Here is a 24,585-nt window from a genome sequence, read left to right as displayed (position 1 = left end):
GCAAGTCTGACACATCAATAATAGTTTTCATACTAACAGGATAATTTTATGACACAATACGGGAATGGAGAGAGATATCCTTCTTGGTAGCGCTGAGTAGATTAAATTATTACTTTATGTTATCACTATTATTATTACTACTTCAACTTCTTTATTATCCACGACATTTTAATGTGCCCCGCCCCGTGAGCACAAGACATTTACACCATTGTGTCTACTAGCACTAACATAATACAAGCCTGGTGGTCTACGTTAAAAAGTGTCATTAAATAAGTTGACAGAGACAACTAGACAAATGTATTTAGCCTACAGTCAAACTCGATTAAAAAACAATTTTGCTTGCTGTGAAAGATGATGTGAAAACTTAAATGTGTTGCATATACAACCCTAATCACGTTACAACGTGATGTCAGAGCAAACAGTGCAGGTGGCTTGTTGTTCCATTAGTTTCCAGAAAGGGGTGCAGGGACCTTAATACGGTAACACGGTGCCCCCACTGAAAAGTTGATTTCACTTTAATTTTACCTGTAAAACGTACTCAAAGTTGCTGTTATTAAGACGTAATAAATATGAGAGTTGTCCTCACTCTCCTTGTTGCACTTAATAGCCAATTATCCAACTGAAATCATAAACACTCAAATCTCCTCAGACGAGATACTTTGAGAGAAACCCGTATCAACAGGAGTCCACTGCCGAAAGGCTAGTTACATGCCGTTGACACCCATTTTCGATGCTATTATGCACTTTAATTTTCTTCACAAACATAGTTAGCCCGTTAAGGGCACGTCAATAAAAAGGTTAGGGCAACTGAGCGCTTTACTTACAAGGAAACAGTCCGGACTGGAAGGTCCAGAGGCGTAGCTGTCAGCTCCAGGTTACTACAGTCCACTGAATCTCCGTTGCAGGTACAGTTCTGGGCACACGGCATGTCTGAACTCAATCCATAACTGATAAATAGTTCGACCGACAAAATCAAATAAAAAACACAACAAGAAAGATATCCAAAACGTCCCAGGGACGCCGCCATTTTGTATCCAGTATTAATAGCGCGGCCGCTGAGCTCTCTCGTACCCACAAACTGGAATATTAATGTAGCTTCGGAGAGGCTGAATGCCTTTTAGAGCACATGAATTGTCTTCTTGTACTACAAAGGCTATCATAAACAACTGTGGTGCAGTAAGACGTTTTCCATCCCAGTCACAGTCATGTAGGACACAAGTTCCCAACTTTCCACTGTTGTCCGACGCGGGCTAAAAATCAAAGGTGAGTCACAGATAAACCAGCAAAAGGATGTTACAGCGAACGTGTATGTCGTCCTGAACTTAAATTCAAGTTGAAGTAGTGGGTTCATACAGGCCTAAGACAACTACTTTCTCGATAGGATGTCTGGTGACATGTTTGAAATCATGCAACCGCATAATGTTAAAGGACACAGTGCGCCTGGGATCGCTTTCAGATTAACTGTTGATCAACGGAGTAGCTGCCAAAATGTTTGAAACTTGTCAAACCGTTGCACGGTGACTTCTGACGGTGTAATAAAATGTCCACTACACAGTTGAAGATGTAACCAGCAAATAAGTTAAGTCCCGCAGCAATAGTGCCGGACACTCCAGCGTTGGTCTCTCAAGCCGAGCGCTGCATACCGTCCGAATCTCACCAGCACAGCAGTACTTCGCCGCTGTAACGTTCACGTTAGTCGAATAAATCCAACTTCTAAATACACACAGTCCGTTCCAGAAGTACTTAACCGACAGTTTATCAGGTGCAGTCTGTGGTCACAAAATCTCGACGATCCAATTAATAGTAAAATAATGTCCCCCCCTCCTTCCGACTGTGTATCACAACCATGAGTTTTTTCCTTTCTTGCGTTACTTTTCCTTTTTTTCAGGGTGATCGTCCCGTAGTCCCACGTTGGATGCACAACATCGATCCCAGGGTCCTCCCATGGCTCGCCGCAATTGGCTCTTACGATTTGATTGGCGGGTCAAATCCTAACCTCATTGGTCGGTAAGGGTTCTCCGTGCAACGCGGAGTTTGAGAGCCTTTGAGCGGCTGTCAGTCAGCGGTTTCTGGCCCCGCCTATGTTTCCCACTCCGGGGTGTGAAACCGCACCACCTCCTCTCACTCTCACTGCTTCTTAAAGGGACAAATCACTGGGATCAAGCTCTGTAATCGCATTATAACAAGCCATAATGACATAATTGGTTTGAATGCTGTAACAATTCAGTTTAAAGTGTTTGTTAGTAAGACCCGAGATTTACATAAAAGAAAAGAGTCAGAGAGAAAGTACGATTAACAAAGGAAATGTGAAGGATAGAGCAAGCAACTAGTGTTTGGTGTGCCTCCATAAATTATTTTAACCACGCTAGTCATCTGTTATATATATCAGTTGATTAGTGGTATACTGTAAGAATATACTTAGTTCACGTTTTATCAAGAACAATAGGTGCATGTGTGTGTGTGTGTGTGTGTGTGTGTGTGTGTGATACATGAATGTGTAAGAATCACTAATGTTGTAGCTGGTAAATGTGGGGCTAATTTTTAATTACTAGGTCATTTCTGGGTAGTTTCATTTATATCATACATCATAATTTATTATATTCTCATGTTTTGTATTGATAATCTCAGTCTGCAAAGTAACTGCAAATGTGGCATAAAGATGTGACATAAAATGGACAAACTTGAGTACAAGTATTAAATTGTACTTAAGGATAGTACTTGAGTAAAGTATTTAGTTCACTTTAGCCACTGTCCAGCAGTGTACATGCTGTAGTTCAAATTGGCACCACGACAGGGTCATTCTACATAATGACTCATTTTACTTTTGAATACTACATTATGCTTATGATACTTTTACTCAAGTAAAGCATCAAATATGGGACATTTACTTGTAATGGGGTATTTTTTTTATATAGCCAATGCAAGTTTACTTAAGTACAGGATCCAAGTACTCCTTTTGCCAATGTCTGTGAATATGCAAAGTTTGATGTTTTGCACAGGTGTGACTGAGCATCTGTGTTCATGATTGTGTGCTAACTAGGTGTGTATACTTGTGTGTGCAGGCGCACCCATGCCTCTGTGTTTTTTTGCATCTAGACTGATCTTTTCACCATTTGAGCATGTCCTATAATGACCACATGATAGCACACAATTCTTCCCAAATGTTGAAGTCATGTTCGCCCGTTGTCTCAGAAATGCACATCTGTGATAAATCAGTGGTCCTGTCAGCCAACTGGCCGCATTCATACTTTTTTTCCCCTGGCACTGACAGACGGTATTGATAGACTTTGTCAGAGCCATTGTGATCGCTTGGTGTTGGGAGAAGTCCAAGATTTTGTTGCTATTAATCACGGTAGCGAGGACACAGATATTCACACCTGCAGCACTGCGGGCTGTTCTTGCGGCACAGTTCCTCGTTCCTTTCCTAGTGAATAGGCGAAGGTTTCACATTGCACCATGAATGTGTGAGTGAGCTCAGTAGCCTTCAGGTGAGGCTTCCAGCTCTTAGAAGCAAGGGAAATATCTGAGAAATGAGACCCTGTTAAAACATGACTTCACTGGTGATTAAAACTGAGTAATGGAGGACAACACATTTTAAAATATTAGTCTGTAATCTTATTAGTTTGGCACTTGAGAATTGTTTGAAGCTGTACAATGTCTTTAAAAAGAATATCCTCTTAGCAAAGTACCTTGGTCAAATATAAATTACTCAAAAGTGCACTTACCATAACATCATATATCAATTTTACAACAAAATGTGTAAAATACATATAACGTTTCTTAATGAGTATGGATTGATTGATGTATTGTAGTATTATTCAAGCACTGAAATAAACATCTCATTCCCAATTTTATGGGTAGTATTGGATTCTTTGCCTGATAATAAGATTGACTTTTCATTTCATTTTCACTATATTATTTCAGGTCTTCTGTGTCCTGTACATATCTTCAGTACAAGCTTACAAGTGACAGGAGGTCTACAATTCCAGCCATCCCAAGTATGCTCAACCCTGCATTTTGATGTTCCTTGGACGGATACGGTATGTGGACCAGGTACTCTGGGGGTCTATTTTGAGAGGACTGTTGACACGTCTTTTTATGTGATTTATTCTGTAGATGGCCTGCTCTAGATGACTTGGCACAGAAATACCTACTAATGCAGAAGGCAAATACCAAGTTAACATGTTCACCAACACACCACACTCAGGTTTAAGGGTGATTCATGAGAAATGTTTGGATATTGTGGATGAAGTTTGTTGCTGTTTTTGTCAAAGTAGCGTAATTAACAAAAAACAGTTTCCTCCAGCAAAATGGGATACACTTGAATAAAGTGTAATCTATAATCACCTGATTTTTAATATGGTTTCTACTTTTTGTTTTGAAAGGTTTCTTCTCACCGATAGCAAAGGTTTGAGTGTAGTTCCTCTGACAGCGTCTCACCGATGTAATTAAAAATAGCAAAGAATTGCTTTTTCACGTTAGTGTTTTGCCTTCAACAATAACAGCTCATATTAATTAACATGTGTTGTCACAGCAAAATAACAGTATATTTATCTTCACATAATACATACTGGGTGCCGTCATTGTTTTTTTAATGTTACTGAGCATGCACATTTTTGTTCTATCACTGTATTCATTCACTGCATTGTTATATCTGTCATAAAAGACTTTGCACACTTTCACTGATCAGACTCGATCAGTGAAAGTGTGCAAAGTCTTTTCAGGCACTGATTTCTTTCCTGGAGGGCTCAGACATTTCACATGGCACCATCCTAAAGTGGATGTTTCTCCCCAGGTATGGATTGATTTATAATCTGAGAAACAGAGAGCCCATACAAGGAATTCACATAGTCAGGAAAGCATTAACAGCTTTTGCTACCATAACTGGTCTACACTTCATACTCGCCTCGCACCTATTCTCCTGTGTGCTGCTGTGTGAAGTTGTGACTGATGAGAAGAGTGGACATGGGTCTGTCATGAGAGTGCATTGCAAAGAGGATAATGACTGCACCAGATGAGCCTTGTCTTTTTTGTATAGATGTTTTTTAACACCAACCATATTGGCGTTTACACAGCTGGAATGGAGAGAAAGTGTCAATGCTGACACGTTTGAAAATGTTGGGTCTGGTATGTGAAACGTTAAAGCAGTGGGTTCATAGGTGCACTATTGGAGTCAACTACATATTGTTCACATTTCACCTTTTTTTGGAGCTGGAGGTGGTAACGTGAGGGTGTCTGTGATGTGGATGGTAAAAGGGCCAATGGATGCGTAAGGCCTGAAGCGATTCATCACGCTCGTCTTACTGGAATCTTCAAAGATAAGAAACCATCTGCTGCAGCTATTCATCAACTATAAAATGGAGAGCCGTGAAACCCGGCCAACTCATCATACTGGGACAGGATGGCTAACGGGTGTTGCAGGAGCGTGGAGATGCTTTGCTAATAGGAAACAGAAATAGTTTGGGCATTTCTGTCTATACCAGGCTGCCTGCTAAGTGGCGTAGTGCGTGACTTCCAAGGGAGTGGGGTGAGGGGTGTTGGGGGGGCAAGACAGATGTAGAGCAAGAGAGAATATCAGAGGACAACATGCAGTATGATAGTCCTCTCGCCCATGAGGACTATCATGAGTGATAAGCAACTCCTGTAGTACTAGAAAATAGATTTGTTGTTACTAGGTATAAGTCTAGGTGATTTATTTTACACAAAGTCTTTATTGGTACGAAAAACAGCCATAGCACAACCTGAATGCCCTGGGTTACCAACAATAAAAGGCTGGTGAAGGCTAACCTGCTCTGTTGTCTCATGTCCCCAACCACACAGGGAGCATGCCATACCTAAACGACAGAACAGATTGTCAATGACTCCCAAAACAATTTATACGACCGTTCTATTTACTGCAGCATGGTGACCATTTTATACATGACCATAACATGGGACGTTAACACATGGCCACAGTTGAAATTTCAATCATGTGACTGTTCTATTTAATTTAATGTGTGTAGTGTAGGGAATATGACAAACATAATTGGTTAGGCCAATCAAAATGACGCATGCTAATATTGCCGTGACACAGGGCGGCTTGCTAAAACTACCCACTGGTAATACTACATTTAGTAATCAACAGTCTGTTCAGAGTTGGAGGGTGTGTTAACCACGCAGCTTCACTGTGAAGACGGGACTTCTGGATCATTATATGCATGCATGGGCTAATATTAAGATAGCTGTTTATGGTCACTACATACTTCCAAAACTGACTACTCGTTAAACCACAATGCCTCATTTTCTATTTCTACCTCTTCTAAATAAAGCTTGTGTTGGTAGGATTTGGAGTTGTCAAAGGCACCTTTGAGCTTACAGCTCAATAATTCCCTGTTGAGTGATTGGTAAAGTAATCTAACCTTACCAGTGAGTAATTGTACTGTATTGGGTATAATTAAATACATTTTATAGTGTCTAGGTCAACAGTTATGTAAGCCAGGTCATGAACTAAACAGCTGGTGAAAACAAAATGATGAGGCCTAACTTTGGACTGGCTGTTAGTGTTCAACACAGCAACATAATCGGCAGGTGTCCAAACACCACAGCTCTGGCTTTTCTTCTCCCTGTATTATTTTTTAAAATCTATATGCAAAGTGTGTGCTAACATTTACATTTCTCATCAATGTTTGTCTAATGAGAAGAGGGAATCAGGCTGTGCTGTGCCAAGTTCCTGTCAGCAGGTAAAGCTTGCAGCTTGGCGGCCTAACAGCAAGTGATTAGAGACAAACCATACCAGCTCTCCAACCTGTTCCATCACGAGGTAGGTGTGGTAAGAGGCGCTCGCCCTGTCTGTTATGCTTACACTTCAAGCCACAGTGTCAGCTGCAATGAAGGTATGCATTGTTGAAAGTTGGGCCAATATGGCAGTTAGTTTCCACGTCCTTTCAACAGGTGTTTACTTGTGTCTATATTGCTGACATCCTCACCCTGCAAAGACAAACTTGAAGCTGTAGCTTGTTGGTCTACAGCTCCTTTGACAGGCAGGGTGGGAAGGGTGACTCTCTTGTCTATTTGGCTTTGGTTGTTTTAATAAGCCCTGTCAATAGAATATTTTATAAAAGAAGTGATGGCCTGGAACAGTTTTTGTTCAGTGCTAGGCAAGGAATGTGCTTGTTTCACTCTTTCAAAGGTGACTTCAGTGTTGCACGGCCGCGGCAGCCAAACATCTTTTTGTCTGCCAGCACTCTTTGTTTCTTGGTTTTTAGTGTGAATGCATTTGTACCAAGAAAGGATCTCATTCTCTCTTTTGTCTTTGTCTCACCCTCTTGCCCTCTCTTGAGTGAATAAACACAGCTTTTATTGTTGTATTGAACATAATTATCACCGCTAGAATTATGGAACCCAGTTCCATTTCTGTACTCAACCATGCATGTTTTACTCTAAAAGCTTACATTAGAAAAGCAATTCTGTTTCATATTGAACTCCTAAAATTCATTAATTTAAACCTGTGAAATATAAAATCACTAGACCTTTGACCCGTCACATTTCATGGTCGGTTACACTTGGGCCCAATGTTTAGACATCCACTGAGTGCTTTAATTAGCCAGCTAAATCAGACTGGTCTGCCGGTCTAAATTCAATCAGGTCTTCAAACACAGTCAACTGTGGAAAATTCAATTTATTTGAAGTAACCGGATACCCATTTACTGCATGGTGGACCATATGGCCTCTTCCTTGGTGTGTGTTGTATACGTTTACAAGCAATTCATTCAGCATCATTACTTTATCTTAAGTGTATTACTAACTGTAGAGATATGGCAATTAGATTATGCGTTAACTTATGCTGCAGTTTGTGTGTGTGTATATAACACACACACACACACACACAGAGGCATGCACACACATATATATATATGTGTGTGTGTGTGTGTGTGCATGGCTCTGTGTGTGTGTTTACCAGCCACTAGGAAAGGAGGACAGGTTCAGAGACACAGGTTGTTTTTTTCTGGAAGTGATTGTACACAGAGGTTTTTTCCTTCTGAACCACACAAATGACTTTGATTCAATAAAACAGTTCACTGCATTTGCACTTGCACATTCTGTAAAAAAAACAAAACTTTAATTGGCAAGCTCTCCCTATAAATATTCTAAAGCAGGCACACACAACACAAAACACTTAAAAGCAAAGCCACCCAGTTGGCTAATGAACACAAGCCTGAAGGTCCATCTCTGAGAAGAATGAACCCATAATAATCAAACCTATTCTCATTCGCAAACCTGCTTCTCTCTACACTCACTACATTGCGGAGGCCAACTCATTAGCAGAGGCTTTGGGGACGCTTGTATAGCTATGTGGAGTACAAAGAGAGAAAAGGGTGATCCCTTCTTTTTCTCTGCGCTCTCTTGCTCCTGACAAAGTAGGGCCTTGGTGAATAGTGCAGGCAAAAGCAGAGCTGAATTGAGCTGGAGGAGTGACGGCTCGCTCATGCAGAGAGCTGCCAGACCCTTTAAACCTGCCCTGGAGAAAAGAGTGGCCAGCTGCTGCTGCTGAGTCTTTTTCCCTTGTTTCAATAGAGACTTTGTGAAAAGAGCCTGGACAGGGTAGCTGAATACGGAGAGAGAAAGAGAGGAATGGAAGTTAGGGAGGGAAGGAAGGAAGGAAGAAAAAGGGAGGGCTACAGTGTTTGCATAAGCCCATCGTTATGCCCCAACTGTGCACAGAGCTCTTGAGGTTGGTCTTTGATAGAGAAGACGAGCATCTTGGTTTAATCAATCATAATGGAAATTAGCATGTTATAACGAAGCATTTGGTGAAGTCAATTATTTGGGAAGTTCAAAGGAGAGATTATCTTCGGAGCTGGGATCTACTGATGCTGGCCAAATCAAGCTTTTCAGGGCCATTGCTAAAGCTCAAACAGAAATAAGTTCTTTAATGAGCTTTGAAATGCATGTCTAAAGGCTTTTTTATAGTTGTGTGGAGGCTCCACGCAGAGCTTTTGCCGTAGCTTACGTAAGTGGCCTGATGTTTATAATTGTGCACTGGCGTGGAGCTGGCGTGTGTGTGTGTGTGTGTGGGGGGAGTGGGTGATAGAGCGAGGGAGAAGTGAGAGAGTGACGGCAATTAGCTTTGGTGCGAGTACCGACTCTAGTTAGAGAAATAAAGTGTCTCCCCTGTGTTTTCTGACCAAGGTTGGAAATCTGTACTAGGTAAAGTTAACTGTGCAACAAGTTTTTGGAGAGTTGCACGCAGGCTACGCCATAGGGTCTGGCGTAGACGCGGATGAGTCTGCGGGGAACACTGTCGATTCAACACACACCTGGTAGGGGTGCTAATATCCAAGTGGCTATTTGGAGAATTTTATGAGCTTATCCTGGTAGTGGTGCTATTTTTGGAATCATGTCCATGTCTCCAAGTCAAACTATGCCCTTTCTTTGCATCTCTTTTCTCACACTCCTCCATCCCTTATTAATCTCTGTCTTGGTTCTTCTAGAATGATCAATTCTATTGGTATCATTGCAATGCTGCAGCCACAGCTGCTAAGCTTATGTCAGCTTGTTTTCCTCCCTCACCAATTTCTGCCTCCCTCCTTCTGCACATGGACTGCTTTACCTCCTTCAGTTGACTGTACCTCCTTTTATATGCCAGTTCCTTTGTCCCCCCCCCCCCCTCTTCCCCCCACCTGCCCCTAGGCCTCTGCTGCTGCTAATAGGATAATGGCTGCCATGTTATGCACACTTAAGACCCACAGAGCAGCGTTGAGGGCTGTGTGCATGTGTGTGTTTGATCCAGTGTGTCTGCCTTCTCCATTGGGATGTTGGGGATGCAGGATGTGTTTAAAAGTATGTCAAATCGGTTTCAGGGATTGCGCGAGGATTCAATGTCTACTCACCTCCAAAGTAAAAATTATGAAAATTAGATAAATAGATAGATCGATAGTTATTGATCCCAACAAAATGGGAAATCATAGTGTTACAGCAACAAAATGCGTGCAAACAAAACTGTTTGTTCAGTGACTTCCTCTTCACCACAACTTTAAAAGTGTCCTGTTTAAAGACAATTACGGAGCCAGCCTTCCTGATCAGTTTGTTCATTCTGCTTATGTTGCTGCTTCCGATGCTGCTTCCCTAGCAGACGGCGGAGGAGAACAGAGCGCTGCAGATTGGTAAAACATCTCCAACATTCTGCTGCCCACGTTGACGGATCTCAGCTTCCTTAGGAAATAGAGTCTGTTCATCCCCTTCTTGTAAACATCAGTGCTGTTGATTTTCCAGTTCAACCTGCTGTTGATGTCAACACCCAGATATCTGTACTCCTCAACCATGTCCTTGTCTCTTCCCAGGATGCAAAGGGGTTGCAGAGCCGTTCCCTTCCTCCTGAAGTCAATCACCATCTTTCTTGTCTTATCCACATTCAGCAGCAGGCGGTTCTCACCAGATGACTCCACAAAGTCATCCACCAGCGCTCTGTACTCTCCCTCCTGTCCATCCCTTATACACCCAACAACGGCAGAGTCATCAGAAAACGTCTGTTGGTGACATAACTCTGACTTGTATTGGAAGTCTGTGGTGTATAAGGTGAACAGAAAAGGAGACAGCACAGTCCCCTGTGGGTCCCCTGTACCACTCACCACCACATCAGACAGAACACGGTCCACGGTCCACAAACTGTGCTCTGTCTGTCAGGTAGTCAGTGATCCTGGAGACTATGGACACACTGACACCCATCACCTGCAGATTCTCACCTAGTAGCAGTGCCTGGATGGTGTTGAATGCACTGGAGGAATCAAAAAATGGGATTTACACAATGTAGCCATTGCTATCCAGGTGTAAATGAGCTCGCTGCAGAAGATAGATAACAGCGTTGTCCACTCCCAGACAAGGCTGGTAGGCAAACTGTGAAGGGTCTAGAGAAGAACTCACCTGCGGTCTCAGATAGGCCAAGACGAGCCTCTCCAGCACCTTCATCACATGGGATGTGATAGCCACTGGGTGGTAGTCCTTCGGGCCAGATGGAGTCTACTTCTTGGGGACCGGGACAAGGCAGGACATCTTCCACAGCAGCGGCCCCCTCTGCAGGCTCAGGTTGAAGAGAGACTGGAAAACACCAGACAGCTGACTGGCGCAGGTCTTCAGGACCCTGGGGCCGATGCCATCCGGGCCAGCAGCCTTGCGCTGGTGAGGCCTCTCCAACTGTCTACTCACCTGGCCAGGTGTGAATGAAAAACGGGGGGGGGGAGGAAATGTGCTGTAGTGGTGTGGTGAGTGGGCAGACTACTGGGGAGTGAGGGGGAGGTGTGGGAGCAAGAGGGAGGGGAGGAGGCAATGGGGGTTTAGGGGGTTGGTGGAGGTGGCAGGGGATGGCTGCGAGCTAAACCTAATAAAGTAACAGTTTAGCTCATTTGCTCTCTCACGGCTGCCTGGTGTTTGTCCTCTTCTTCCCCCACACCCAGTCATCTCTTTCATCAGAGATCACAGACTTAGCGTTTACATTCAGGGTTCCATGGGGCATTAAACATTAAAAAACCACAGAGACAAATTTATTACCATTTTCTACTCAGCCCTGGGGCTGTGGGCCATAACTCATGTAATTGGAAAGAATCTCTTAACTGTTTAAACCAAATGAATAGAGTTTATTTCAACTTATTAAAATATGGAATGTAATAACTATGATTTTATTGTTAGATGTAGTTAGTTAGTATTTCTTAGTAATTTATCCTCAATTATAGGACTCTTTAAAGGGAGAAAGAAGTTGGTTGACAAATTGCATTTTTTCAGACTGGATTCTCTATGTATTAAATGGTAGAGTAAGTGAGATAGAGAATTATTTATAGTGTACTGAAAATATCCATTTATCGGAATCTGTTTATTGGTAAACTGGTAGACAATAACAGAAGGCCTATTGAGTTTTCCTGAGTTCCGGCCAGAATAAAACTACCTAGCAGATGTTTACTGCCTCTGATGTGCTTCCAGTTCCTTTGCAGCACAGGGGACCTCTCGCCAAACAACTGAGCTCTGTAGTCGCTGCTTCTTCCTCCCTGAAACACTGTCACATTAAAAAAAATGAGGCACATGTATGAGGAAAAGAGACTCAAAGAATGAGTGAAAGGGAAAGTGAGATTTCCCTCTGCTAATATTTTCTCCCCCGTAAAAGAGCAAGCACTGGAGATAAAGTGGAGCGAAAGCAGAACTAGAAACTGTCAGGGTTCTGCGTCCAGCTGGAAAAGCTCCCGAAGGACACTTTAGCGTGCACCTCCACTTTACTCCTTTGGCGCTGGTGCTGGAGGAATGCTGGAGTTCAAGAAATCAAACACAGCGTACTAAACTCATATCAAGACCTTCACATGTAGAGCCAAAATATGTACGAATGCACACGCTCATAGCTACATAGACACACCTAATGTATGAAAGTATGAGCATCTGCAGGGAATAGCATACTGTACTGAATCATAAAATGATCATCCAAAAAACAAAAATAAGAACCAGCCGTGCATTGTAAAATAGTCAAATAAAGCTTAGAAGGGTAACTATTTTAATATTACTGCAATGTAACGTCTGTTACATTAAAGCCATTTCAAATGAGTTGAAACAAAGCTAATTTAGACTATCAGCTCCACAAAACTCTCTCTGTACATGGCTATGTTAAGAAAGTGGTTTTGTCTGGCAACTTTTGCACGCAGTTCTCGAGCGAATATAATTACCTTTTTTGAAGAGTCCATCATGTATTTTTAATCCTCCGTGTCCTCATTGGTTACCAGCAACTGTATGGATGAGGGGTGGAAGTGGAAGGCTTGTGTCATTTAAAGCGTTGGGTATTGTTAAAAAATGATCGGTACCGATACCGATATGTGACTTCGATACCTCTTCCAAAACAATACTTGTTTTCAATACCAATTTTGTAAAACAAATTATTTTTATTTATTTTTTCCGCTCCTACTGCATGAGCTGTCTCTGTGTAGCGTAGAGTTTTTCATGCAGGCCCCCACGTGATGAAATATTAGACAGTCAATCACATTAGATCTAGGTAGAATGCAGCTTCCTGCTGCATGGCTCACTGGCACCGATGAGACTTACTCCTTAGGTTTTGAAATTGCCTTTTGTTTTTTTAGTTCTTTTGGAGTTTTTGATAAATTTAGAGGCAATTTGATCGGTGCCTAAAAAGTGTTGAATTTCATACCCAGTCCAATTCATGTGGATGTAACAACAGTGCTGTTATTACTATAGCTTTCAAATTCCTCGGCACCTTGAAACAATTGAAATGCTCTGCAGAACAACTTTGCAATATCCAATGTGCCATGCCATTAAATGTGATAATTCAGCATCTAGCATTACACAAGATCTGTCTCCTAGATCCCAGAATTTGAAACGGAATCCTCTACTGGCTGGTAACCCTTTGCATGGTACAAAAAAGCCACAAAACGCCCATGAATAGAAAGTTTCTTGGTGGTTTTAGGTTGCTCAATGTGTACTGGATGAACAAACGGCAGATGTCTGGATTTGTGGAGAAGGAGAGACATTGAAATCAGTTGATAATGAGATATGGAAATTTGAGGCCGATGTTACAAACATCAGTTTATTTTACCGCTGAAGTCATTCAACAAGTTGCATTTATACTTCATTAGTTCTTTTCTCTTTTCTCTTCATTAGTTTCTTTCGGATTGCCATTCACATTAGATCTGGATCTCTTCCAGCTTGACTTCACTCCTGCTGAGGATCAGTTTAACATTTTGCACTCCAGACATGACAAGGTGATTAGTTTTGCCGGTAAGGTGCTGCTACGTGTCAAACTTGCCCCATTCCAAGCACACACACACACACACACACACAGACACACACACACACACACACACACATTCGTGTCTGGCTATCTTTGTGGGGACCAGTCATTAACATAATGCATTCCCTAGCCCCTTACCCTAACCTTAACCATCAAACCTAAATGCCTAACCCTCACCCTCACCCTAACTCTAACCCTACTCCTAAAACCAAGTCTTAGTCCTCAAAAAGCCCTTTAACGGTATAGGGACCAGCATTTTGTCCCCACAAAGCTGTCAGGTCCCCATAAGTATACTGTTTTCACAGTTTTTGGTCCCCTTAAATGTAGCTAAACCTGGCCCACACACCCACACACACAGACACACACACACACACACACACACACACACACACACACACACACGTGCTTATTTAGCATGGGCACCTCAGGCAGTTTGAGGCCAGGAGCGTGACAAGGCAGATGCACCACAGTTCTGCATGTCTAACTCCAACCAGACACTCGCAATTTGTCTCTCTCTCAGTCTCTTGCTTTATATCCTCCTCTCTTTTTTCAGTCTCTTTGTAAGTTGAGGCTGATAGCAAAGGTCAAAAATAGGTCTAAAATGCACTATTATATGAACAACAAAAACGTTACAATAATGAAAGCTATAATAAACGGTAAAAATGTTTAAAAAAAAATCAATCAATCATTTAGAGTGCTGGATAGTTAGCTCATGCAGGGAGAAGTCAGACTGCATCCTCAGAATAATCCATTTCTTGACACCTGTGAGGAGCCTCCAAGTCAAACACACCAAGGTTGATTAAAACATGACCATAACAGGAAATTTGCAGTGGAAATCAAACTCGGGGCTGAGGTGAAACGCGAAACGCTGAAATCTGGCAGTCATTGAGGGGAGAAGATTGATTGTCTTGGATTAAACACACTCATCTCAGATTTCATCTTGGACCAGGAACAGCGCTGCCCCCACTTAAAATGTCATTTTTGGCTTCAACTACATAGTTAAAATTAATTAAAATTGACATTTCTTTGTGGTTTATGCAATATTGTTTAAAAATACGATTCCAAATTTTACATACTTGATCTTTACTTTAGCTGTCTTCCATGTTTGGAAAGACAAGCATATTTGCTATATTGTGTATATTGAAATGTGTGAAGAAGGTTTGGAGATACCCTCCCCTGCTGCTCCCCTTTATCCTTTTAGATTTTTAATGGCTCTGCAAAAAATGTTTTGGGCATCCACTGCTGCAGATAATTAAAGCATCTGTTTGCCCAAATTACAAAGGCAAGACTTAGAGTCTACAGCCATGCTAGTAGCTCTGTGAGGTGTTTTGAGCTAAATGCTAACACTATAATTTCATCATGTGCACAATGACAATTCTAGCTTGCTGATTTTTAGCAGGTCTACTCTTTAGTAGTCTTGCATTGCCAGATCTCCACAGATCTGCAGAGGAAGCTTTGGCTACTCAACACAACGTTCTGTGATGGGAGAAAAATGTGCTCTGGTTTATTGGCGTTCCTTCAGACCTTTTTGCTTTAGACCTCTGCAAAATATCCTAGGGAAGGAATTTGTTTAGGTGGAACATGTGTACGTTCAAAAGTTGTTTTAGTCGTGCAAGAGAAAATTCAGATTGGACAGATAGTCTAGTTGTCTGGAATCACAAATTCCTCTGAGGAGGGACCTTAATGTCTCTACCAAATTTCATGGCAATCAATCATTAAATACTTGGTGAGATATAGTATTTCACTCAAAACCGCCAGTGGTAACCTTGTGGTAGCGGGAGAGGAAAAGTTGGGGGATCTCCAAAGTCAATAGGATTCATGGTCTGGGAACCATAAATGTCTACACAATTGTTTGTGCTAATTCATTGAGTAAATGTAGAGCTAAAAGGTCAGGAGATCACAAAAGAAATTGGGATTCATTCTCTGGGGACTGTGAATGTCTGTAAAAGATTTCACTGCAATCCCCAGTACTTGTTGGGGTAGTCGGCACCAAAGTGGGGGAACCGACTGACAGCAAGTCTTGCTAAAAGTGATGATGCTGATTTTAAAATACATGTGACAGGAATGAGTCCATTAAGCCACAAAATAGTTTCCTTCACCTGTGGGTTTATGAAAAACATAACTTAACTTTTACTGTTCACTGTTAAACTGTGAGAGAGTTGTTCTTCATAGTGCCAGTTTGTCATCATAAGTCTATAGGGTACAATGAAAAGTGGTGACAGTTATATGGGCTTATTTGGAAGACACTGTCAGATGGGAGCCTGTGTGTCTATGCCATGTGTACTTCTTCGATCTATTTCCTCTTTAGACGATTATCAATCACGGTGTGGTCTGCTCCTTTTTAAATGCAGGTCAGGCTCAGCAGACAAAAAAGCTGCCCGTCATGCTCTGTTCAGTGTGCACATATTTCACCAAATGCTAATTTTGTCTGCTTTCCAATACCATGCCCAGTGCAAAAAAAAAGTTATGATCAGGTGTGGCGTCCGCCAACAACAGTGGGAGAGAACAGGCTTTAGCTATACCTAACTGACCTGAAAAAGTAACTGCTTTTCTTTCTTTTTCTAAACAGATTTGACAGAAAGCTTAACTTTTTTACAGAATCTCTGAAGTCTCTGTATCATATGATATGAACAAGAGATGTGTCAAATGTTCAAATCTGCCCCTATAGTGCCTGACTTCTCAAACGGTTAGAATAAAACAGAGGGTTAATAATGTATCGGAATGTGGAAATGCAATGCAGCGTTTGTCATAGCAGAAACATTCGATCTGCACCTGGGATAAGTTGCTTTCACAACTGTCACACCTGCACGCCCTAGTCTTGTTTGGTTTGTGTATGTTTGTCTGCATGGCAAGAAGAGAGAAAAAAAGGAGCCACACAAAAAGAAAAAGAATGGGAGGGAAAAAGTTTTTGTGGAAACAATAAAAGAGATGAAACCAAGACAAACAAAAACATAAGAACACATTGACGCAGGCGGCTGAGGCTCCATGCAGACATTTTCTCCCACTCTGTTTCTGGTGTGCATGCAGGAGGTTGTACAGAGGGCCTCTATCGCTCGGCCCTCCTCAATTTTCCCTCAGGACAGTTGCCTTTTCAATCACCCAACAACACTCTTCTCTCACTATCTGGTTTACAGGCCAATGAGTCAGGACCAGGAAGACTGTTGTACTAACTAAGATGCATCCTTACTGTTTTTCATTTGTATTGGCTTCCCATTATTTAGCATGAAACAACTAATCTTTCTTTGTTAAGTTAAGATTTTTCTAATAGCAATTGGGAAAGTGTTGTGTGTGCAACACAGCCTCTGAACTGCTTGGTATTACATGGTTGCAGCAGGTGAGATAAATTGAGGCTCCAAAGTAGTCCTGTGCATTCAGAACACTGATGTTCATTCACGAGGCTCAGCTGCCAAGCGATGCACAGACACATGGGAAATAAGCCATCATTACTGACTATTGCTCATTTATCTTTAAATGGCTGCATTTAAACATAATTATCTCTATTGCAGAGCCCATCAAGACGAGATGACTTAGGGTGTATGTGTGTGTGTGTGTTCGCTTACACATGTGCCGTTAAGCCTGAGGACTGCTAGAAAATTGAGATGATGACGTTCCACGTTTTTCTTGGTCTGAAATTGCTGTATTTTTCACTCTTTAACATTAACACACACACACACGCACACACACACAACAGATGTTTTCATGTGTACCGCCTTGTTTTTACAGCTTTGAAATAGTCACGGCCCCTTCTGATAATTCATCTAATGCGCTGTCGTGTTGTGCTCCGACCCGTAACTTCATGCTTGATAGTGGACTGATCCGCTGTCTGAAAGAGCAGTCTATGTTGAGTTAACCATTATCCATGTATGGCGTCTTTTAATATACATTTTCAGGATTAATGGATTCATCTGAGGTTTTTTTGCTCCCAACAGCTGCTTTTGCTTCTGGAAATGAGGTTAAGAGGCAGAACCACAACAGTAAAGTTTTGGGCCCTAAATTCAAAACAATAACCTAAAAAACACTAAAACGCTCTGAACTCAGGGCAAGGCAAGGCAGCTTTATTTGTGTAGCACATTTCCGCAACAGGGCAATTCAGAGTGCTTTACACAAAAAATAAAATTAAAAAAAAGATAAAACGCAAGAATAAAAGTTACATTGCAGTATAAGAAATTAAACATTAAAGAAATGAACAACCATTCAAAGAAAGGCAATATCAGAAAGAAAGATCCTCAGCCTTGATTTGAGGGGAAACTACAATACGTCAATACGATCGACCCCAGTCAAATCACACAGACATTAGTCTCACATTGCCAGACCGTCCTCCACAGCGCAATGCTGTTGAAAGGCTTCCGGGATGGGAAGAAAGGTCTGGTTTATTGACATTTTTTTAAACCAACTGTCTTAGGGGGTGCTATGCGCCGGGCAGAGCCACAGTGTTGCTGCAAAACCGCCTGGGGAAGGAACTTCTTTTGGTAGAACATTTGTACGTTTGAAGGTTATTTTAGTCGTGCGACAGAAAACTCAGATTGGACAGATAGTCTAGCTAGCTGTCTGGATTTGCCCTGCAGAGGTCTGAGGAGCAGTTAACCATAGTACCAATAAGTCGACCGTAGTTTAGAGGAACGTAAGGGACATCCGGCGAAATTTCTGGCAGCACCTGAACAGTCCCAGAAGTATAACGTTGTTAATTTAGACTACACAGACTTTAACTATTTTAAATCATTGAATGTCCGTTTTATTCAAGCCATTGACAAATGAGTTGATATAAATCTAATTAAGCCTATCAGCTCCACAAACTTCTGTCTGTATTTGTCATCATGGCTTTGTTCACAAAATGGTGTAGTCTGGCGACATTTGCGTGCATCAGCTCAAGTGATGTGTTTCACGTCACTGCTAGATTTTATCTTGTTAAAATTACAAGATAATTACCCTTTCTATAGAGTGCATTATGTTTTTTAATCCTCCGTGTGTGTCCTCCTGGATTTGACTGGTTAGCAACTGTGCAGAGGAGGGGTGGGGGTGGTGCACAATCATTAAAGGCTTGGGTCATGTGGATTAAAGGATCAAATACTCTGTACGAAAACTCTTATGTAGTTGTATTACTGCTGGTGTATTTTTTAATATTTTGTGTGCCCCATTTTACTAGGAAACTACAACTATTCACAGTACAATGTGAATAGCCTAAAAGGAGAAGGAATGTGTGCAGCAACATGTTCAATGTGATGATTAGGCTGGATCCTATACAAAACAACCCAGCTGGAGGGTAGCTACCAGTCCGGAGGCACTTGTAGCACAGGTGCAGCTCTGGTGTCTCCCTCAACTAAAAAAGAAAATCTCGACCCTGTGACTTTTAAAGAAAAACAAACACTAGGCTGTGCACCGATGGTGTCCATGGTTATTCTTTCCATTTTTCTCCTTCTCTCTGCTTCAGCATTTTTTCAGGGCAGCCACCCCTCACAAAGCTACAAAGCAAACAGAGTGGTGTGAACACGGAGTGGAATAAGAGTAAACACGGGTTGTTGTGACGTGTGTGGTGAGTGAGTGACCGTGTGTGGTGGACATTCCTGATATTGAGCCTGTGGTGCTATTTCTTTTCTTGCCGGGTGAGATGTTTTGAGAAGCCTGGTCCCCCACCCAGGGCTCACCTGTTGAGCCATGACAACAAAACAAATGGCTTCCATCGCTGCTCACAGTGACCTTTAACCCCTGGGCTTTGAGTTGCCCTGCAGTTTGAGAAGCTTTCCTGGTTCAATAACATATTTTGCCCCAGAGCAGCTAAAGCGCTTAGCTGTTTAACACCTGTGGCTCCATCCGTTGAGCTCCAACACAACTGCTCATATCTTCCCTATATCCTCGCACAATGTACAGTCGTTTGTCATGCTTGTCGTTTGGACACCTGAACGCAGCGGCAATTTGTTAGATTTTTGTGTGAAAGCTGCATGAGGCGTATCTGTCCTGGAACCATTTCAGGATTTTAAGATCTGAAAAAAGTTAGAACAGAAATTAAACAATTCATTGAATATGTGTGTAGACATATATACAAGCAAACCACATTATTAGCAAAACCATAATTTACAGTACTGTGCACTACTGCACTTTGCTTTTTATATGCCTCAAAAGGATTGTGAAGATGGCATACACATGTTAAACATGTCTGTATTTTAATATTCATTTTGAGCTAAACAAATTACATTACAAGCTTGATAATTTAACAAATTAATGTGACATAGTGACAGATATTTAAATTATCTGGCCTGGACATAAAATGACAAAACAATAAACCACACTGTGCCACATGCTTGTTGCAAGGAAATGTCAACCTAACAACTTCAATGAACTAGTTTGTAACACAAATATTTAAATAGAAGATGTGAACAGAGCTATGTTGGCTGATGTTGATGTGTGGGATGACTGTCCTTAGTTGAAAAAATACACAACTTAGAGAGCTGATCAAAGTTAATAAAGTCATACAGATGTGTGCCCCCAGAGGTTTATTGTTGTGTTTGTGAACCGAAACATCTGAACAGAAGTACTGTATACTTTCTCCTCTCTTCTCCTGTCCAATTCTTTCTTCCCCGAAACACACTTCCACTTCCTTGCACTACACCGACTGTTTCATTGTGGACACATCCTCCTCAAATGTGCCCGCCTCTAGTCAAACATGCACAGCTCATCGGCCGCTATCGGGAGAAAATTACGCCACACTCACACATGAGAACACTCAATCTGAGGCTGATATTCACTCACCTACTGCATGCTTGATTTGTTAACGTGTGATATGCAGATTTATGAGCAGCAGCACCTATAAATGTTACTGTGTGGCTCATTCTCGGAAACCTTGAGGAAACACACTATTTTCCTTCACACCTAGATGATGTGGTATAACCACATGAACGACCACACATACTCTATGTGCTCTCACATAACGGTATGCAGATGCTTACACAAGTGCACACACACAAAGATATTGAATGCAGTTAGATAACTATTCTGTCCTGTGGAAACAGTTCTCTGAGAGGCATGAAACATTTGTAGACTCCTCATTCAGATTGAGAAACAGTTAGGCCCTGTGAGTTAGGTCTGCAGCATACCACTAGGAACACGTAATTGCTTGTATCAAGCTGAGACAGATGCACCGAAATGCTGCAATCCTAGACTGTACTGCCAAACGTCCAACAAACAACAGCAGCACCTGCCTGAAATCTAGGAGTGAGTGTAGCATAATGCCTTGGCTTCAGAGAGGGCATGTGTATTTTAGGTGTATGTGTGTGTGTGTGTGTGTCTGTATGTTCCTTCAGGAGTGATCATGATGAAGCAGAGCTAGCATTAGGTCACCAGTTCTGCTGGCGTCTCTACAGCTGCTGCGCTTGACTGGTTGAGACATGTCCACATATGGAGGTTCTTGCTGCTCACAAATATTTCATATGAACAGCACTTTGCTCTGAATTGGAACCAGAAATATTACTTTCTGTGTTATAATGGGTCAGATGATTGGCTACAGCTTTTTGGAGGTTTTTTATACTCAATAACAGATATTAAATGCAGATGATGCGGCTCAAGTTTTGAGTCCTGCATACTGCATGAAAGATATTTTCATCAAAGTCAGATTCCAGTTTTTGTCAAACTACTACTACTACTACTAGTAGTATTTTTGTCCATGATGCAGTTTTTCTCACCACCTTTAAAGCTGTGGATAATCACACTTCTGCAAGGATAACGTCAATCGGGACAGGAAGAATCTGCCTCCTAGCTTTCCAAAAAACTTCCATGAAGCAGAAATAATCTCAAACACTTGCCATTGAGCCCGACCAATAGTAAAAACAGGCAGAATGGCAAAGAGAAAAAGAAAAAAAAAGAAATTTGAGCGACAAGGTGCAGAGGCATTCCTCAAAACGTCAGGGAAGGAAACATGAATAGAGGTCTACCGTAATTGGAATTTAATATCCCAGCACTATCTGTCAGTGCAGTTGTGTGTGTGTTTTTTTTCAGTCTATACATTTTTTTTTTGTGATTTTAAGTGGAGGACACCCCTTACACCCCGTGTGCTTCAGTTACCATCAACTCTCTGAAGATGCTAATACTGTCACTGTAACTGTGTGGCTGTTAAAGCTGATCTTTGTGAATTGGACTGTTTTTGCAGTAAGGCTCATTTGCTTAGAAAGGGGGCAATTTTGCGCCAAATGTATGCAAATTACATAATTTAAATGACTGCAATTAGCACAGGAGCACCAACGCCCAGTGCAGTTAGGGGTGCATTTGGGGTGTTTCTTTTTTAGTCTAATTTGTGCAAGTTTACTAGCCGCAAACACACACACACACACACACACACACACACACACACACACACCCTCATAACCACCCTCCTTTGTCCTCCACTTCCACAACCAGCAACCCTTACACACAGTCAAACAGTATCAGTGCTGTTGCTATTCCGCTGAAACTGCTGGGTGCGAATCTGTGCTGTGTTCAGCGAAGAGAGATTGTGTATTTTGAGAGTGTATTGGGAGTACAGCAGGTCAATAAATATTTGATGACAGTGCCACCTCGCCTCAGTGCCCAAGCCCAAGCAGATGATCTCCTGACCTTCAGACACCCAGGGCCAGATGAATTATTAAGAGCAGAGCTGTCAGTCATGAGCACCGGGTCAGCTCCAGGTGGAATAGAGAGGGAGGGCTATCTGTGATCACATCTCGCTCAAATGTCAATCACCACACCCCCACCTACTGATTGGACACTTTAACTGAGAGGAAAAGCAGTTTCTGTAAACATAGCAGAATTATCTTTCTAATAAATATACAATGTAAGTGTTATTCAGTATACATAGATAGTGAAAAGATGTATAGATAAGTTTACCCTCTTCATCTTTTAGCATGATGATGGATGCTTATGACCTGACATAAAAGATTAATGTGATTCTTTTATCATCGTGGAGTTAGGAATGCTTCCTGCATCATATTGAAAGCCGGTCTTTTGATATGCCAAATGTTTCGATTGTCGTTGAAGAGACTTCTGCGTTATATTATCTTAATATTTCCTGCTCAGATATTTTCAATGGCATGAGTGTAATGTCTAATGTTTGATGAGATTATAAACGATTGTCCAGTATTTTGCACATGGTGTGCAGTTCCTGTGGTCCTGCGAGGGACAGCTATTATTGAACAGCAGCTATTAAACTGATTGGGATCTGCTAAGCTTTGTTTGGGTGGAACCCTACAATTTCACCTCTCAGCTGTTAGAAGCGGCAGTGTTTGTGCTAGCCCGTATGGATTAATCAATGAGTGTGTGCTGGCAAACGGGTCTTGCTGAGAATGTGATCCGGTGCCTGCCTTCACCTTTGAATATGTGTGTGTGACTATGAGGAGAGAGTGTTTGTGTGTGTGTGTGTGTGTGTGTGTGTCTGCATATCAGTCTGTGTGGACTTGTCAGCTTTTCCTGAGGCCTGTGGTCAAGGAGGCTGCCTCAGCCCAGAGTAACCTTCTCGCATGAAGGTGTCGCATGTGATACTTCCTCAGGCCTTGGCCAAACATCACTCGATCCCACGTCCAACACTCCAGCCTGATCCCTTCTATTGCACGTATTCTCTTTCTGAACTCCCACCACCGCCGCTGCCGCCACCTTACCGCTGCTCCTTCCTTTCTCGCCGCACTGGACATTTACTCGCTACCCCACCCTGCTCTCTGCTCCATGTCTCCCAGCCCCAGCAACAGCTCAGCTCAACTTGCAGCTGATCGGCACTTTTGCTTTGTTTGGCTGTGGCTGGATGCTGTAGCTGGGTGACATGGGAACAAGGCCAGCTTCTCTGACCAGAGGAGATTGTGTCTTAGGCTGAGGCACGCATTTTGAAAGTTATGTTTTCACAGAAAGAAAGCAAGATTTAACTGTTTTGATTGTACAGTTTAAGGATTCATAAATCGGAACTCTCATTTCTCCCTGGGAAGTTCAAAGTTTAGGTTAAGCTACTATACACATTTGAAGCTGGGTGCATTTTGGAGACTTGCTAAGCAACAACTTCAACAGGACATACTGCATGTGTGCTGAGTTGAAGGAAGGACTCTTCAGTCCACCCTGCTGCACTTTGTTACTATTGCTAAAATTGGCAAACATTCAAGAAACAAGAATTATCATTCTCAAAAGTCACAAGAGAGGAGATTATTTGACTAGCACATTACTTACTTTATTAATCCTTTCTGAGTACTTACTTCAATTTGACAAAACCACACACATTTCAGAATTAATCCATGCGTCCATGAAAGCTTTCCATCAGACCAAATCTCCATCTGAGACTCAGTATCCACCTTGTCTTTCTGGCAAGCTTCTGTGTGCTGTTGACTGCAGGTTTTCAACCATGATAAGCAGGGACAACAGCAGGGCATCTCATTTTCTTAGTGAGTTTAATGCTGGCAGGCCCACCTAATCAGATCTCCTGGGGGCCTGATTGATTTAATAGTGCTCGTGAGTGACAGGTGACATTGTCGTTTCTCAAAGGCAGATGTCCGTGAGAAGAGGTGGCTTGGCATGGTTGATACACAGCAGATTGCCTCCAGCTGTCGTTATGCGGTTGGAAATGAAGGGCTAAGGATGTTCCTTTGCTTGTATCTGACAAACAACATTAAACTGAAGTGAGCCTTATTGGACTTCAAAAGAAGAAGATTGTAATGACAATCAGAAAATGAACGGTGGAGATGAATGTTTTTTCTCCTTGTGGGTTGGCATTCATGCAATGAGAAGGTTGGAGGAAGGGTATCACGTTAATGTGATGTGTCCTTGAACGAGGAAGCTCATGCATCCTTCAAATGAGCACACAGACACACAGACACACACACACACACACACAC

General features: G+C 42.0%; 1 protein-coding gene and 1 long non-coding RNA gene across 2 annotated transcripts in view; one reads left to right on the top strand and one right to left on the bottom strand.

The window, feature by feature from the left end:
- The window catches only part of lrig1 (leucine-rich repeats and immunoglobulin-like domains 1), a 37,656-nt gene extending 35,735 nt beyond the window's left edge, over nt 1-1,921 (bottom strand). Inside the window, exon 1 of the mRNA XM_034868876.1 lies at nt 825-1,921. Within this exon, the coding sequence (XP_034724767.1) occupies nt 825-1,027 (203 nt within the window). The 5' untranslated portion in view covers nt 1,028-1,921. The remainder of the gene's footprint in view (nt 1-824) is intronic.
- A 10,588-nt stretch (nt 1,922-12,509) lies between these two features.
- The window catches only part of LOC117943641, a 19,867-nt gene continuing 7,791 nt past the window's right edge, over nt 12,510-24,585 (top strand). Inside the window, exons 1-2 of the long non-coding RNA XR_004656398.1 lie at nt 12,510-12,605; nt 18,044-18,049. This is a non-coding gene — a long non-coding RNA (uncharacterized LOC117943641). The remainder of the gene's footprint in view (nt 12,606-18,043; nt 18,050-24,585) is intronic.

The sequence above is a fragment of the Etheostoma cragini genome, chromosome 4, assembly GCF_013103735.1.
Source record: "Etheostoma cragini isolate CJK2018 chromosome 4, CSU_Ecrag_1.0, whole genome shotgun sequence".
NCBI classification, from domain to species: Eukaryota; Metazoa; Chordata; class Actinopteri; order Perciformes; family Percidae; genus Etheostoma; species Etheostoma cragini.
The sequence above is the reverse complement of the archived record's forward strand: the minus strand, read 5'-3'. Positions and strand labels throughout refer to the sequence as shown.